At 39.6% G+C, this 14,549-nt stretch overlaps 1 protein-coding gene across 2 annotated transcripts in view; it reads right to left on the reverse strand.

Moving 5' to 3' along the window:
• Positions 1 to 616: 616 nt before the first annotated feature.
• Positions 617 to 14,549, reverse strand: part of LOC149310430 (spectrin beta chain, non-erythrocytic 1) — a 280,279-nt gene continuing 266,346 nt past the window's right edge. For both annotated transcript variants that reach the window (XM_089528912.1, XM_089528913.1), the window contains 4 exons: positions 6,967 to 7,205; positions 4,404 to 4,577; positions 2,343 to 2,385; positions 617 to 2,038 (listed from right to left, as the gene is read on the reverse strand). In XM_089528912.1, coding sequence (XP_089385038.1) covers positions 1,823 to 2,038; positions 2,343 to 2,385; positions 4,404 to 4,577; positions 6,967 to 7,205 — 672 coding nt within the window. In that variant the 3' untranslated portion in view covers positions 617 to 1,822. The remainder of the gene's footprint in view (positions 2,039 to 2,342; positions 2,386 to 4,403; positions 4,578 to 6,966; positions 7,206 to 14,549) is intronic.

Raw genomic sequence — 14,549 nt, forward strand, 5'->3', positions numbered from 1 at the left:
AGATGGCCATATGTTGGGGATGCCTTGACTGAGAGTTCCTGCATGGCAGAGGGTTGGACTGGATGGCCTCACCTGGAGATGCCAAAGACTGAACCCCAAGGCCTTCTTTATGCAATGCATGTGCTTTATCGCTGAACTCATAGCACCCTTCTTCTCTCATATGTGAATACTCTTTCCCATGCCATACCCACCATTATGAATTATGTGGCACTGGTAAAATCCCATCGGGACATGAATCTGTAAATGCTCCTAAATTCAAATTGGGAGGTGTTTTTTGTGAGTTTAGAAATATCTCTCAGTCATTTTAATACAGAAAGACTGTGACATGTCACCAACCCACACTCCCAGTTTCTAAATCCTAATTTATTTCTATCTGTGAGTAAGATTAGGAGAAAAATATTAGGCATTGATGAAAGGGGACACATGTTTCAAAGTATGCAAGAGCCCAGACATTTACACAAACCTCTTCATAAATACTCAAGTTGGAGAGAATAACAGAGGCATACACCAAAAGGTTATTTCCCTTCCTTCCTTTCTTCCAAATCAATGATAATGAAGATTGTGATTATTTCCACCAACAGAACAAGTAGGAAGAAGGAATCAGAATATGTCGCAGTTAGTTTTAAAAGCATTTAATGACATAGCATATATTTAACAGATAGGGTAAAAGTCTAGAGGTACAGTTCCATACAACCGAAAGCCAGTTTCCAGTACTACCCTGACTACAGGCCCAGTCATTGAGGATTCATTCCTATTAAATGTAATTTTGTTTGATTGTGCAGTAAGATGAAAATTGTTCATTACAATAGTTACAGTGACAGAGAAATGCACACTATGTATCAAAGAGCAAAGGTAATGTAGCAAAATTATAACACAGTGCAGCAGCTGACAAGCAAGTTAATCATTGGAGTAACATTACTTTTTTTCCCAGTAAATGCTTCAGTTCCACTTTTACACTTAATCAATGAATTTTAACGGGTTTATTTTATTATACATCTAGTCTTATTATATTTTTTTTACTAGAATTATCTGAAACAATATAATGTATTTCAGCAAAAAAAAAAAATCAAAATTACAGATTATTTAAAACCGTTATCAGTATGCTAAGGTCCTTCTTGTCCATACCAACATTCTTAACTGTCGTTGCTGGATGCAGGGGGTGAAGCGTCACGATCATGTTAATAGTAATAATAATAATAATAATAAACAGATGCCTGGATACAAATGGTTTTGGTCTGTAAGTTAATGCCGATCTGCACTCTATTACAGTAAAGAGAATACGCTACCATTTTGTTACAGGTTAGAGATTCGCAGTGGGGAGAATCGATTAGTCAAGACTCAGCGCAACCAACTCGGAGGGGGGAAAGGATGTACACTTGTCTCTGATGGGCATTAAATTTGTAAGCACTGCTGCCTTGCATACCAGTAACACTAACTGGGGGGTAGCAAGGGGAGGGGTTGTTTTCCAAGATAGCCTCAAAAAATTGAGGAACGGTTTAAATAGTAAGATCTAATCTACACTAACTTCATTTAAAAAAAAAACAAGAGAGAAAAAGGGGGAAAATGATAAGAAAACAGAAGAAAAAAGGAAGAAACCTGGTGTCCTCTCTCACTCAGAAGCTGCCCAATGCACCTCAGACAATTGTAACTTTAGAATCTTTTTTGTGTATTTTTTTTGAAAAAGGCTCTATAAATAAAAAAAAATTAAATCACACTGAGGAACATTAGGCACGGAGAGTAATGTATTGGTTCTGAGCTTGCATGCTGGAATTCCACTGGAACGGTTGGAGAAGTGCAGCGTGTACAGATTTAAGCAGGGAGTTCACTTCTTTTTCCCAAAAAGGCTGAATCTCTTCTCTTTGTCTTTCTCTTTTTCCTTCTCCCTCTTGCCGGGACTGGACTCGCTGGTTATTGTCACGCTGGCTGGCAGGGTCTGGGCACGGCTCGTGGCTGGGGTGCTCTGTGTGCTTGTGGACAATTCGATCTTGTCCGAGGAGATTGCAGAGGTGATGGCCTGGATCCACGTGTTCATTTCCTCCTGAAAACAAAGCAGTAGTGTCAAGTGGTTTCTAATCCAGCAATCCTGAGCCATTTCAAACTATTAATGTGCTTGTAAAGGCCAACTGACTTTTGAGATGGAAAGGAATGACTGATGAGCTCAAGAAAAACAAGTTGGCAAGCAGAATGTGAAGTTGAAGGCTTTCATGGCTGGTGCCCATAGTTTTATGTGGGTTTTCTGGACTGTGTGGCCTTATTTGATGCATCATGATGACAACAGGGCACTGTTAACAGTAATGTTGCTTTAGAGTAAGGAAAAGACAATGGAAGAGACAGGGACTTACATCATCTTTGGCTTGGAAGAGGTACTCATTGCCATCAGTTAACCTGTAATTGAGAATGAGAAATTAGTATCAGACTCAAATATAAAAGCTGTTCCTGTCACCTAAGAATAAGCAACAGGTACTGCACCCTTTGTTCTAGTGTTTATGAAATACATTAAAGGCTCATTCTTAGAGGATGTATAACCCACAATACCCCACCATCCATTTTATATATCCCAGTTATCCCAGCTCATAGTTGTGCGCTACACCTGGGAAATGTGGGGAAAAAAATCTCGAAGTTAGTGAGATTCTAGACAAGACAGACATGAAGAGCCCCCCCCCCCCGTGATTTTTCATTCCCAATAGGAAAGTGAAGTACTAAGTGTTTTGGGGGGGAGGGGAGAAGGGCATTTTCTACAATTTAAATCAGTAAAGCCTACGAGGAAAATGAATGTGTTTTTCCTTTTGTGAAGTTGAACAACATAACAAGCACAAACGGTAAGTCTGAATGATCACAAAGATCACTGTGCCTCACCTTGGGGACGGAGGGCTTGGTGAGTTAAAAGGCAACAAACATATGCCTTACATAAATTACAAAAGCAATAAATATGATAGGTGTCTGTCTTCTGGCCCTTGCTTTCTTCCTTTGTTTTCTTCTGGATTATTCTATAGTGTGATACATATTATATTGATTCTTTTTGAACACATAGGCATAAATTGTTTTAGGGATATACGTGTTCAAAATAATAAAAATCAGTAAGATAGCCTCCATCCACTAATTCATGCATTGTGTGTGTTGTGATTCTGGATTAGGACAGAGAAGGAACACAAGGTGGCACTATGCACAGAGTTTAGTTTCTTCAAATATCAGCTGTGGTTTTCTTTTGAAATATAGGCGGCTAGACCTTATTATGGTAAACTTCAAATTTTGTATGGAATGCCTGCTAGCAACTATGGGGCCTGGCACTTTTGTCTGATTACTAAAACTAGAATGAAATGTATAAAACAGCATATTTGCAAAACTTCAGATTTGGGGATACAAAAGAAAGGAAAATCATGCCAAGTTGCTCAATTTGCAGTTAATGGAGGCCACACCATTGGGAATGCTGAGATACAGGACAATAATTTTACACAGGATTCACTTGCATTAATACTCTTTATGATGTCCACTTAAAAACTGGAGTGTGGCTGTCGGACTTTTAATGTTGTCACCAGGCTTTAGAAATATGTAGGGTTCCAAGATATTGTTCCAGTGTTCCAAGGTACTGGGCCAGTTCCAGAGTTGTTGTTTTTAACTGCATGGTTTAAAACATACTGTATTTAATCTGCCTTAGCTATATTGTAAACTGCTTTGAGATGACTTTTTGTCTTGCAAATGGACAAAAAATACTTAGACTTCCAGTTCTAGAGCAGAATACATCGGGACACTAAGGCACGTTAGACACGGCTGCAAGAACTTGAAATGCTTGTTATCAGGGAGCAGTCACAGCTGGGTATTAAATGCTGCCCACCTACTCAAAGTCTGCAGGCAGAGGCTGGACAGTCACCTTTTGGGGATGCTCTAACTCTGGATTCCCTGCACCAAGCAGGAGCCTGGACATGAATGTCTATAATAGCACTTACAACCCTATGCTTCTGTGAATTATAGGGTTTACTTCTACCAACTGCATGGTTTAACTTATTTTGAGTCAAATAGGTGTAGGAAGGAGGCACATTTTCATGACACAATGCTATGTTGAACTCAGGATAAGGGATCCTGCCATTGACATTGTATCAAGATAAGCAAAACAAGAACCCAACAGTATGAACTAATAGATATGTGCAGGTTCCTAAAGGGAAACAGTTTGTGAACTGGTCAAGTATAGTCAACCGAGTCGCACCCAGATGTTCAGCCCTACAACTCTGACAGCAGGGCTAGTATCTAAAGGATTACAGGAACTGTAGCCCAAAGCATTTAAAGGCCACCAGGCTGTCTTTCTCAGGTGCAGGGAACTAGGAACTTTTAGTTCATCTGTCCATCAAGCAAAGAAGAGTTTGCCCTGCAGATTCTTCTCCCTCAGGAAGAGTTGTTGGGGTTCTTACCTTAGCTTAAACACATGCTTTTTCTTTTTGTATTCAACTGCCACTTCACACACCGCTTCTTTCAGACTCACAGGGATCTCACTGTGGTAAGGAATGCCCGAGGAAGCAGCTTTTGCATCTTTGTAAAAGCCCATCTCTTGGTTGTTGATAACACAGTAGACATTATGCCAGGATCTTGCAAGGCAATGGAAACATCAAAACAAACATTAAGATCACTGTTACCGTTAAGTGTATCTTCCCTCTGTTTTTCTACCAAATTTGCATTACATAGGGAGAGTTCTTTGCTGAGAAATACATTCATATATTGCATACACAGATGGCACAGTTAGAGATATAAAATAGGCCTGAATCCTATTGTTAGTCGCAATAGGAGTAGATCCAGTGAATCAATGGCTGAATAGTGAGTTGACACATATATAAATCATGCTAATTCAAGAGTCTGCTGTAGCTGGGACTAACAATAAATTTGTTTCACTGTCTGCTAGATTCTTGTTATTCCCCACTACGAGGGCATTAGTTGAGCCTATGATAGGATAGGAAAAAAACGATAGGAAGACTACTTGAACGTAAGCACATTTGATGGATTCAAAATATTATTCATCTAGTCACAGCATTTCTATATTGCTTTTTGATCCAAAATATTTCTTTCACATAAAGATACCAAAATGTAATTAAAACTGTAGGTTCAATAAAACCCTTTACATTTTCAAGACTGAAATACTGATGAATGGAGGAGGAAGAAGAGGGAGAAACAGTGTTAAATCAGAGTTCATTAATCAGGCAACTGAAGACTAAGAAAATGGGAAAGACTTTATCAGCTGGCTGGAAAAGAAAAGAGCAGAAGGTTAGGCCAGCCAGGACAATGAATTTCATTGAGAAGGGTACTATTGAAAATGCCAAATCTCAGTAACTCATCTAATGACCTTGGATTATCTTTCCCAATAGCTAGCCTAAGTACATGAAGGCTATTTTGTTGGGAAAGAGTCACCCCTATAAGTCTTCTTATTCTGAATTCAAATATCTTGGCAAACACCAAACTCTTCACACCACACTCTGTTCCAGCCCATGTATGTCCTAGCTCTATGTCTGGACACCTAATTTCTATAGGTCTTCATTTTTGACTAAAACACATTCCTTTGTTCAGAGGAGGGTGATAAAGTTGGTAAAAGGTCTGGAAACCAAGCCCCATGAGAAGCAGCTTAGAGAGCAGGTTATATTTAGCTTGGGAAAGAAAAGAGAGGCGAGATGATAACTACATTTGAAGGGATGTCATGTAAAAGACAGAGCAAAGGTCTTTTCTGCTGCTCCAGAGATTAGGACATAAAGTGATGGGTTCCGACTGGAAGAAATGAGATTCCGCCTAAACATTAGGAAGAACTTCCTGATAGTAAGAGCTGTTCGACAGTGGAATGGACTGCCTCAGTGGATGATGGGACTCTCCTTCTTTGGAGGTCTTTAAACAGAGGTTGAATGGCCATCTTTCAAAAGTCCTACAGCTGTATAATCGTGCCAGGCAAGGGGTTGTGACTAGAGGATCCTTGGGGTCTCTTTCAAATCTATCATTCTAAGAAAACACAATCCAGTCTCTGGCAAAGATGATGCACCAGCAATAGTGAGGGAACCTTTCTATTCCCAACTGTGTCTGGCATTGGCAAAGCCCGAGCATAAAAACAAACATGTCTAACCTCCACAATGATTTGTGGCCTTGACACAGAGATCCTGCATTCAAATATGACATATTTAACCATTATGTTAATGTAGGCCATATACTGGGTCAGACCATTAGTCTATTTAGCTCAGTACTACTCTGACTGGCAGTGACCAATTCCAGTCTGAGATACATTTAACCTGGAAGTACCAGAGACTGAATCAGAGACCTTGGCTATGTAAAGTATGTGCTCAACACCATGGGTCATCTCCAAAGTAACAGAGGAGGGTGATAAAGTTGGTAAAAGGTCTGGAAACCAAGCCCCATGAGGAGCAGCTTAGAGAGCAGGTTATATTTAGCTGTTAAGACCTTGGGAAAGTTGCATTTTGGACTACATCTCCCAGAAGCTCCCAGCCAGCAAACTATATAGGAAAAGAGATTCCACCTCAACATTAGGAAGAACTTCCTGACAGCAAGAGCTGTTTGACAGTGGAACACACTCCCTCGGAATGTGGTGGACTCTCCTTTGGAGGTCTTTAAACAGAGGCTGGATGGCCATCTGTCAGGGGGGCTTTGTGTGTTCCTGCATGGCAAGAGGTTAGACCAATTCTATGATTCACTGGTCATGCTGGATGGAGAAATGACTGAATTGTAAACCAAAAAAGAAGGAAAAAAAGGAACTTTTCCAAGTTCAGGCCAGCTCTTTATCAGCTGGAGAAAATGCTACTGAAATGATATAATGATTCAAACAACTATGAGCATAAGTCTTAACTTCTCTTCCGCCAGACTCATACATAGGTAGAGGGTAATTGTGATATGTTTTTAAGATTTATGTTTTGAGGTTCTCACTTACAAGTCAGAAGTGGATCAAAATCAAATGCATCACTACGTCTGCTCAGAGTTCAGATACAATACCTGTTTGAGGCCTTCTTGCTGTGTGACTCCCATTCATGCTTACGATGCAAGAAGCCCTCCATCTGAGCTGGAGGCGTCTCTTGCGTTTTGGCAGGGAGGGTGGCGGCAGTCTGAGCCTGGAGGCCAGGCTTGGCTTTGCGATCTGCTGTTGGTGAGGGAACTGGACTCGTCTCTTTGGAACTTGTCCTCTGCTCTGCTGCTCCGTTGACCATTTCACTAGCTTCTCTTGTTTCTCCCATCTAAGAAACAAGAGTGGATCAAAAATATAACTACAGTCCAGTGGCAAGGTGTCACAAAAGCATTTTCCTTTTTAAAAAAAAAAAAAAAACTGAAATGTTTTCATTTGCAAAATCTTGCACACACTGTGTACAAAAACCCATCTTGTCCAGTAAAACTATTTTTACCCCCCATTGGAGAAACAGAGGGCCAAAGGAATTAGACGTTATCAACAGATTAGTACCCAAATTGACAGAAGTGAAGTAACAGAGAAGGAGGAGGATAACCCATCTGTGAGAGTTTTACCGTACTTGGCTCTGCTATGAAATCTGTAATATGCTGTGATACAGCAAATGCAACTGTACATGCAATAAGGACTTCTCCATTAGTTGCTACAGAGAATGGCAGATCTTTTTCATTCTGCACTTGATAATGAAAAATCAGGGCACATACAGATCCCTGAACTGTGGTTCAATTTTTTAAAAATCTGCAAGCATTTTTGATAGCTCGAATACTGCAACAGTAAGAATCTCACTTTTGCATTTTGGAAAGAAAAGGAAGAGGAAAAAATCCATTTGATTCACATCAATCACCTTTTCTACATCTATAACATTACTGCAACTGAATCTGTGCAGTAATCCTAAAGATGCATTAAAGCAGTAAAGGAACTGAATTACATGATTCACCTTGATTTGGCACAGAATTCTTGACTAGCTACTCCAAATGCCCCTTTCCCTCCATATCATCACCACCTACCCCATCACCCCCAAGGTGACAACATAATCAGAAGACAACATGCAGAAACTGGGAAGAGGACACCATGCATTTTCATCATGGCCACCACCCTCATTGGGATTTTTCAAAGACAGGCAGGTTGAAGGGGAAAGAGTAAAGTGGAATGAGGAAGATCACAAGTTAAAATGTTAATTGATTTCAAAGTCTCTTTATTATTGACTTTGGAATTGGGTGGATGGGATGTTAAAGGAGCTAGGAAAACACTACAACCACTCAACATCACACGTCTATTTACCCCCAAACAAAGACAGAACCAAGGCTTTGGCCATCACTCGCTTTGTCGGTCACGTTGCCCGTTGTACCGTAAATGAGATGCCTAGTGGGGCCCAGCTCTGACTGGTCACATTCTTGATGTCTTCAGCAGCCATTTCACTCCCCCAAATCATTTACAACCGGAATCCTGAAAGCTTTAAACTTTTTGCAACAGTGGCTTGGTCCCAGTTGGGATAAGTAACATTTATAAAAGATTGGGGGCTTTCAATTCAGTGCCACAGAGAAGCCATTGGTAGCAGCCCACAAACAGTTACACAACTGGAGTGTAGGGATGAGTATTAGCAAGTTACTAAAGCCTAGTGCTGCTCAGTGCTGGAGTAGTAGATTACAAACACTCTGTGCCATTTTTACATTGAGGGCAAGCAAGAATTTGTAAAGGGCATAGTCATTAAAATACATTTTTTGCTGTTCTGGCCAGGCCTGGGACAATTAAGAAGCAGAAATATTATGCAGCAAGCCATACATTTGCTAGTTTTACTGGAATGGTTTGATCTGATCCTTGGGAATGGTGGCTATTGCCTCTCCCATAAATTCCACCAATATGTTGGTCAATGACTGATGCCCAAATGTCATAGCCTTCTCAGTAGCTGCACCTAAATTCCTTCCCTTGAAAGGCTCAGTTTGCCCCTTTCAACTCAGCCTTTAGAAGTATTATTAAAACTGTTTTGTTTAGATAATCTGTTCCCATTCTCTGAACCTAAGTTTTATTTAGGATGTACATTAGGGTTTTTTAACAGTATTTTATTTGTGAGTCACTTTAGTGGGATATACTTATTTATACCTCCCTAACTTTCCTTCTAGTACCAATATGGCCCTTGAATAAAATACGATCAGAACATCTAATTCTTCCAGACCAGAAAGAGGTGTGGCAGTGTCACATGGATATGCAATTTATATGATTTTTCCCTAATTTATTCTAACCATAGAATTCAGGCACTTTATGCATCCTTTCTGAAAGTATATTATTATTATTATTATTATTATTATTATTATTATTATTATTAACCTTTATTTATGAAGTGCTGTAAATTTACACAGCACTGTACATACAATCTTTTTAATTAGACGGTTCCCTGCCCTCGGGCTTACAATCTAAAAAGACATGACACAGAAGGAGAAGGGAGTGGTGGAGGGAAAGAGTAAGAGGTCCAGCAGTTCCTCTCTACCTCTGAGGCCTGGACCAAGGCAGATGGACTGGAGGGAGGGCTTGGCTTCATAATGGATGGTTAATCTACTTAACTGAATGGAAATAGTCTAATATTAAATATTTTACATGGGTTTAAAGAGGCCAGATCTGCTTCAGTCTGCTTAGGTAGGCAGCTTTAAACTGCAGTCCCATCCATATTTATCTGTAATTTCCACTGGAAACAATGGGGGTGGCTTCAGAGAGAATGTGCATAGGATTAATTTTCCAAGGCTACAAGTCTATATTCTCACAACTACTCCCAGAAGGTCCAGTGAATGCTCTTCCTGTCCTATTCCCACTGACAGACTAAGGCATTTTATTTAGGCAGTGCTTTGACTTTTAATCCGATAGTATGGTGTTTAAAAGTGGTGTGCCTTTTTTTTGTTATCTTTTATGTTGTTTTTTTAAATATATTTTTAATTAAAAAAATAAACAGTATTATATACATGGTCCCTTGCCTTACATGGGGGATCTGTTCCGGACCCCCCCCCCCCCCCCGTAAGGCTAATTCCGCGTATGCTGGAGCCCCATTCATTTGAATGGGGCTTGTGTGCGCGGCGGCACATGGGCCACCTGGGATGTGCTGCCCCTTGCACCCTGCGTGCTCCCCGCGGCTTGAGCACATATGCTCAGGTCCACGTATAGCGCGCCCATGTACAGCGTGGGCGCACTGTATTATAAACTATTTTAATCATAGTTTTTTGTGGGTTTTGGGGGGCTATGTGGTTGTGTTCTGGAAGAGTTTTTCCTGACATTTTGCCTGCATCTGTGCCTAGCATCTTTAGAGAATGCTGGCATGGAAGTGAGTGGGGTACATATACTGTGTGACCCTTGATTGAGAGGAAATGATTTACATATTAACCTGTGAGTTGGTCTGCTGTGTTAAATACACAGATTAACATGTAAATCACTTCCTCTCAAATCAAGGGTCATTTCCATGCCAGCATTCTCTGAAGATGCCAGCCACAGATGCAGGCGAAATGTCAGAAATAAACTCTTCCAGAACACAGCTACATAACCCGAAAAACCCACAAAAAAGTATGGATGCCAGCCGTGAAAGCTTTTGACTTCATATGTTAACCACATTTCTTTAAACCAATTTGTGTTTTTTTTTTTAACTTTTGTAAAATATGATTTTTAGCTGAACTTTTATCTTAAAAATGTTGTAAGCTGCCTGGGATCTCATCCCATGAGAAAGGTGGGAATATACATTGAATAAATAAATTAAACAAATACCTGGAGTAAGCGCCACTGAATTCAGTGTGCTTCCTTTTGTATAGATGTGTACAAGTCTAAATTATAAACCATCTTTGAACTTACTATATATTTTGTCTTACATATACCTTTCTCCCCAATACACTAAATATACAAAAAGAATATGAGCCAAGTTATCATTTTCAATTAGAATGTTCCGTTATTAAGCTCAACCAGATATTAGTCATCAAGCTTAGCTTTCAGTATTCACTCTCCAAATGAAAGAGATTAATATTTCAGCCACAACTTGGAAAAGTTACTTTTGGAGCTATACCTCCCAGTCCCCCTGCCATTATTGCCACTGTGTGGTGTAGTCCTAAAAATAATGTTTCCAGTTTATAACTTTAGTAGGCATATCAAATTCAGCTAAACAAAAACAATGTGGATAGATAAGAGTGCTTCTTAATGAACAGTTACTCTCATCCAGAAACATACATGAGAAGAGATTATGAGAACATGGTCTTTGTTCAAAAATTAGGAATAACATCCCAGAGATCAGTTAAAGAGCAATCAGCTAGGGGTTACTTTTGAATGAAAAACCAGGCAATTGCTACATCACTGATCCTTAAGTAGCGGCTTCCAGTCTCCAGATGCTGTTGGGCTGTAATTCCCAAAATTGACCAATGATCATGGTGGCTGGACCCTTCTGGGAGTCAGGTCCAACAATATTGCAGGGTACTGCATTGAAGCACTGCTAGTAAAGAGGCTGTGTTACCAGTGAGAATGCAAAGACAGAGCTTCATGGGACTCCTCTCATCGAGAGTCTATCAACTGGGTAAATAAAGGAAATGTGGATTTGTATGTCGTCCTGAGATCTTTTAACATAAGGCACAATAGTAATATTTTTAAAAAATATTAATGCATATTTTAATAAAAAATAAATTGATTGTGTCTGTAATTTCTACAGCCTAATCAAAGACACAGTGCTACATTGTGGTGTGACCCTCCCATGCTTTCCTGGAGCCATCACTGATGGTTCTCTATTTCTGTTAGTTCAGAAGCATTTAATTTTGCATCTGGATCGTGGGTTTCTTGTTCTGACAAAAAGGTGTGTGGGAAAGGAGGAGATTTTTCTAGTAGTTTTCAAGACTGCTCTGTTCCTGGCTTTAACTAACTCTTCTGCTGCTGCCATCTTCAGGGAAGAAGCATACCTCTCTGGATGTCTTTGCATGGGAAATATTTTTGTAGCCTATTTTTTCTAATAAATGCTTTCCACATTAGATGGAACAATTCAAATCAAAACGGAAACAAAAACACGTATGCAAACAATGCACGACGACACCAGATGGGAAAAACAGAACAGAGCTAAATAAACCTTTAATGGAAAACATGCTTTGAGCGTGCAGAGACAACACCATGGTGACAATGGTTAATAAAGACAACAAAAACCAATGAACACAAGCTTGTTATCAATACATAATTTTCAACACTGGAAGGTTACTTGCAAATCAGTTTTAGTGGCTTTCTTGTTGTTGAGCTATGTAAATCCTGAATGTAAGATGCAACAAGGTAGCAGGGGAACAAGAAACTTGAAACACCTCCCCCCTGCATTTCAAAGTGCATGAATAAATGCTGTTGTTTTCTGTGCCTTCAAGTCATTTCCGACTTATGGCGACCCTAAGGCAACCCTATTACAGGGTTTTCTTGGCAAGATTTGTTGGGGGGGGGGGGGGCTGCCCTGAGAGACTGTGACTTGCCAAAGGTCACCCAGTGGGTTACCATGGCTGAGTGGGGATTCAAAGCCTTTTCTCCAGAGTTCTAGTCCAATACTCAAACCACTATGCCATGTTGGCTCTCATGAATAATTATGACATTCAATTGATTTCCTGATTTGAGCCTCTGCACCTTTACCTGAAAAATCAAGAGATTTGTGTGAAAAAAGGCTACTCACACATTGTTTTGTTAACTAGGTCCATTTTCAGATTCAGTTTTGGGATACACTTTTTGTGTGCATGGGGTGGGAGTGGGGATGCAAACTGTAGGTAGTGATTTAAAGAAAGCTAAAACTTTTACACTGAACATCCTTTAGGCATTTGCGGCTGTAAGACAAAATAGCTTTGACCATTCATTCCCTTCTTCAAGGGTTAACCCCCCCCCCCCCAAATCCCTGTATTCTTTAATGCACTTTGAGGGGGAGAGACCTAATACTGGCATAAAGGAAGCACCAAAACATGTACATACATTGAAATAAGGACATCTAAAAAGCATTAAGGAGCTATATGCTGATATCCTGACGAGAGAAAGAGAAAATAGAGAAAGATGTGCATGATAAAGAAGAAAGACATGGTTGCATGAAAATATAAAATCCTAGACCACCTACTCCTTCCAAATTTTGCCAGATATGTTTTTAAAATTGAAACTTTTCTAATACATCTTATGTAGATTCTGATACATGACAAAGAGAAAACAGATTTAATGCATGGGGCTTGTTCTGTCCTTTGGTAGAAGTTAGCCCTTATTTGTGGTGAGGATTACAGCAAAAATACTTTCTGAAATAACAAAATCATAATGCATAATGCAAAAACAACAAATAAACCTCAGGAAGCCGAATGTCTTTTAATACTCCACCTATACCCGCTTAACTATGTGAATCATTCACCGACTCTGCCTTAATCTTTTGCTCTTCAAATTTGTTTCTAAAATAATTTTGACACAAGATTATTATACAGATGTAAACCTTTGGATGTTATTTTATTTTTACCAGCTTTTTTCACTGTTTATATTCAAAGATGATCGAGTGGAGTTTTAAAAAAACAAAAACAAATCTATGGATATTTTTATGTGTTCAACATATGTTTTCATGTGGATCGGTGGTCCTAATTTGGGGCTAGGCACTAGATTACAGCTATATTATTTTTAGGTTTTTCTTCATCTCCAAGGGCAAGCTCCTCACTGGCAGCTACCTTTTTCCTCCTCTCTAACATGTGTTTCCTCCTCTGGGAAGAGGAGGCTAGAAACAGTGAGCAGAGGTTTTAGGGACCAACTACAGGTTGAGTCTCCCTTACCTGGAATTCCAAAATTCAAAATACTCCAAAATCCAAAACTGTCCACATGGATGGCTGAGATAGTGACACTTTTGCTTTCTGATGGTTCAGTGTACACAAAATTGATATTTTTGCACAAAATTAGTAAAAAATATTATGTATAAAATTACCTTCAGGTTATGTGTATAAGGTGTATACAAAACATAAATGAATGCCATGTTTAGACTTGGCTCCCATCTCCAAGATACCTCATTATGCAAATATTCCAAACACACAAACAAATCCAAACATTTCTGGTCCCAAGCATTTCAGATAAGGGAGACTCAGGCTCTATGAATTGGCTTTAATAATGTTAAGACTTTCAGTAAAGCTTACTCCTTAAGGTAAATGTGGAAAATTGTGGCCTGAAAGCCCTTGTGATGGAAACAATGGCTTGCATGAGAAACCAGGACAGCCACCCTATTCCTTTATGACCACATTTGGACATAATTTTAGCAAATATTCTGGCTTAATAAACTTCCACATGTACTAGCTGTATGTTGCTGCCAGCAGCTCACTGGAGCAAGTGAACAAACAAAGAAGAGGGGAATGGGGTTCAGGTTAAACATGTTCAAACACATCAAGAAGCCAGCTGATTGGCTGGTGGTTTACAAAGTTTGGCATCTTTGAGGGTACTTACCTATACAGTATTCCCAGGTTTGGACACTGTATCAAGCTTTCCTATCTGGTTTGTTCAGAAGCAGATGGACTAAACATACCACTATGCAACTTGTTCACATTATACTTTACTAAACCAGAATGTTTGGCTTAAGGGGACATTTAAATGCAGCTCCTGACTGTCCAGCTTCCTGAATCTGCAAGGATTGCTCCCTCCT

This window comes from Sceloporus occidentalis, unplaced genomic scaffold (assembly GCF_023333645.1).
Source record: "Sceloporus occidentalis isolate IW3139 unplaced genomic scaffold, rSceOcc1.0.p SCAF_6, whole genome shotgun sequence".
Lineage (NCBI taxonomy): Eukaryota > Metazoa > Chordata > Lepidosauria > Squamata > Phrynosomatidae > Sceloporus > Sceloporus occidentalis.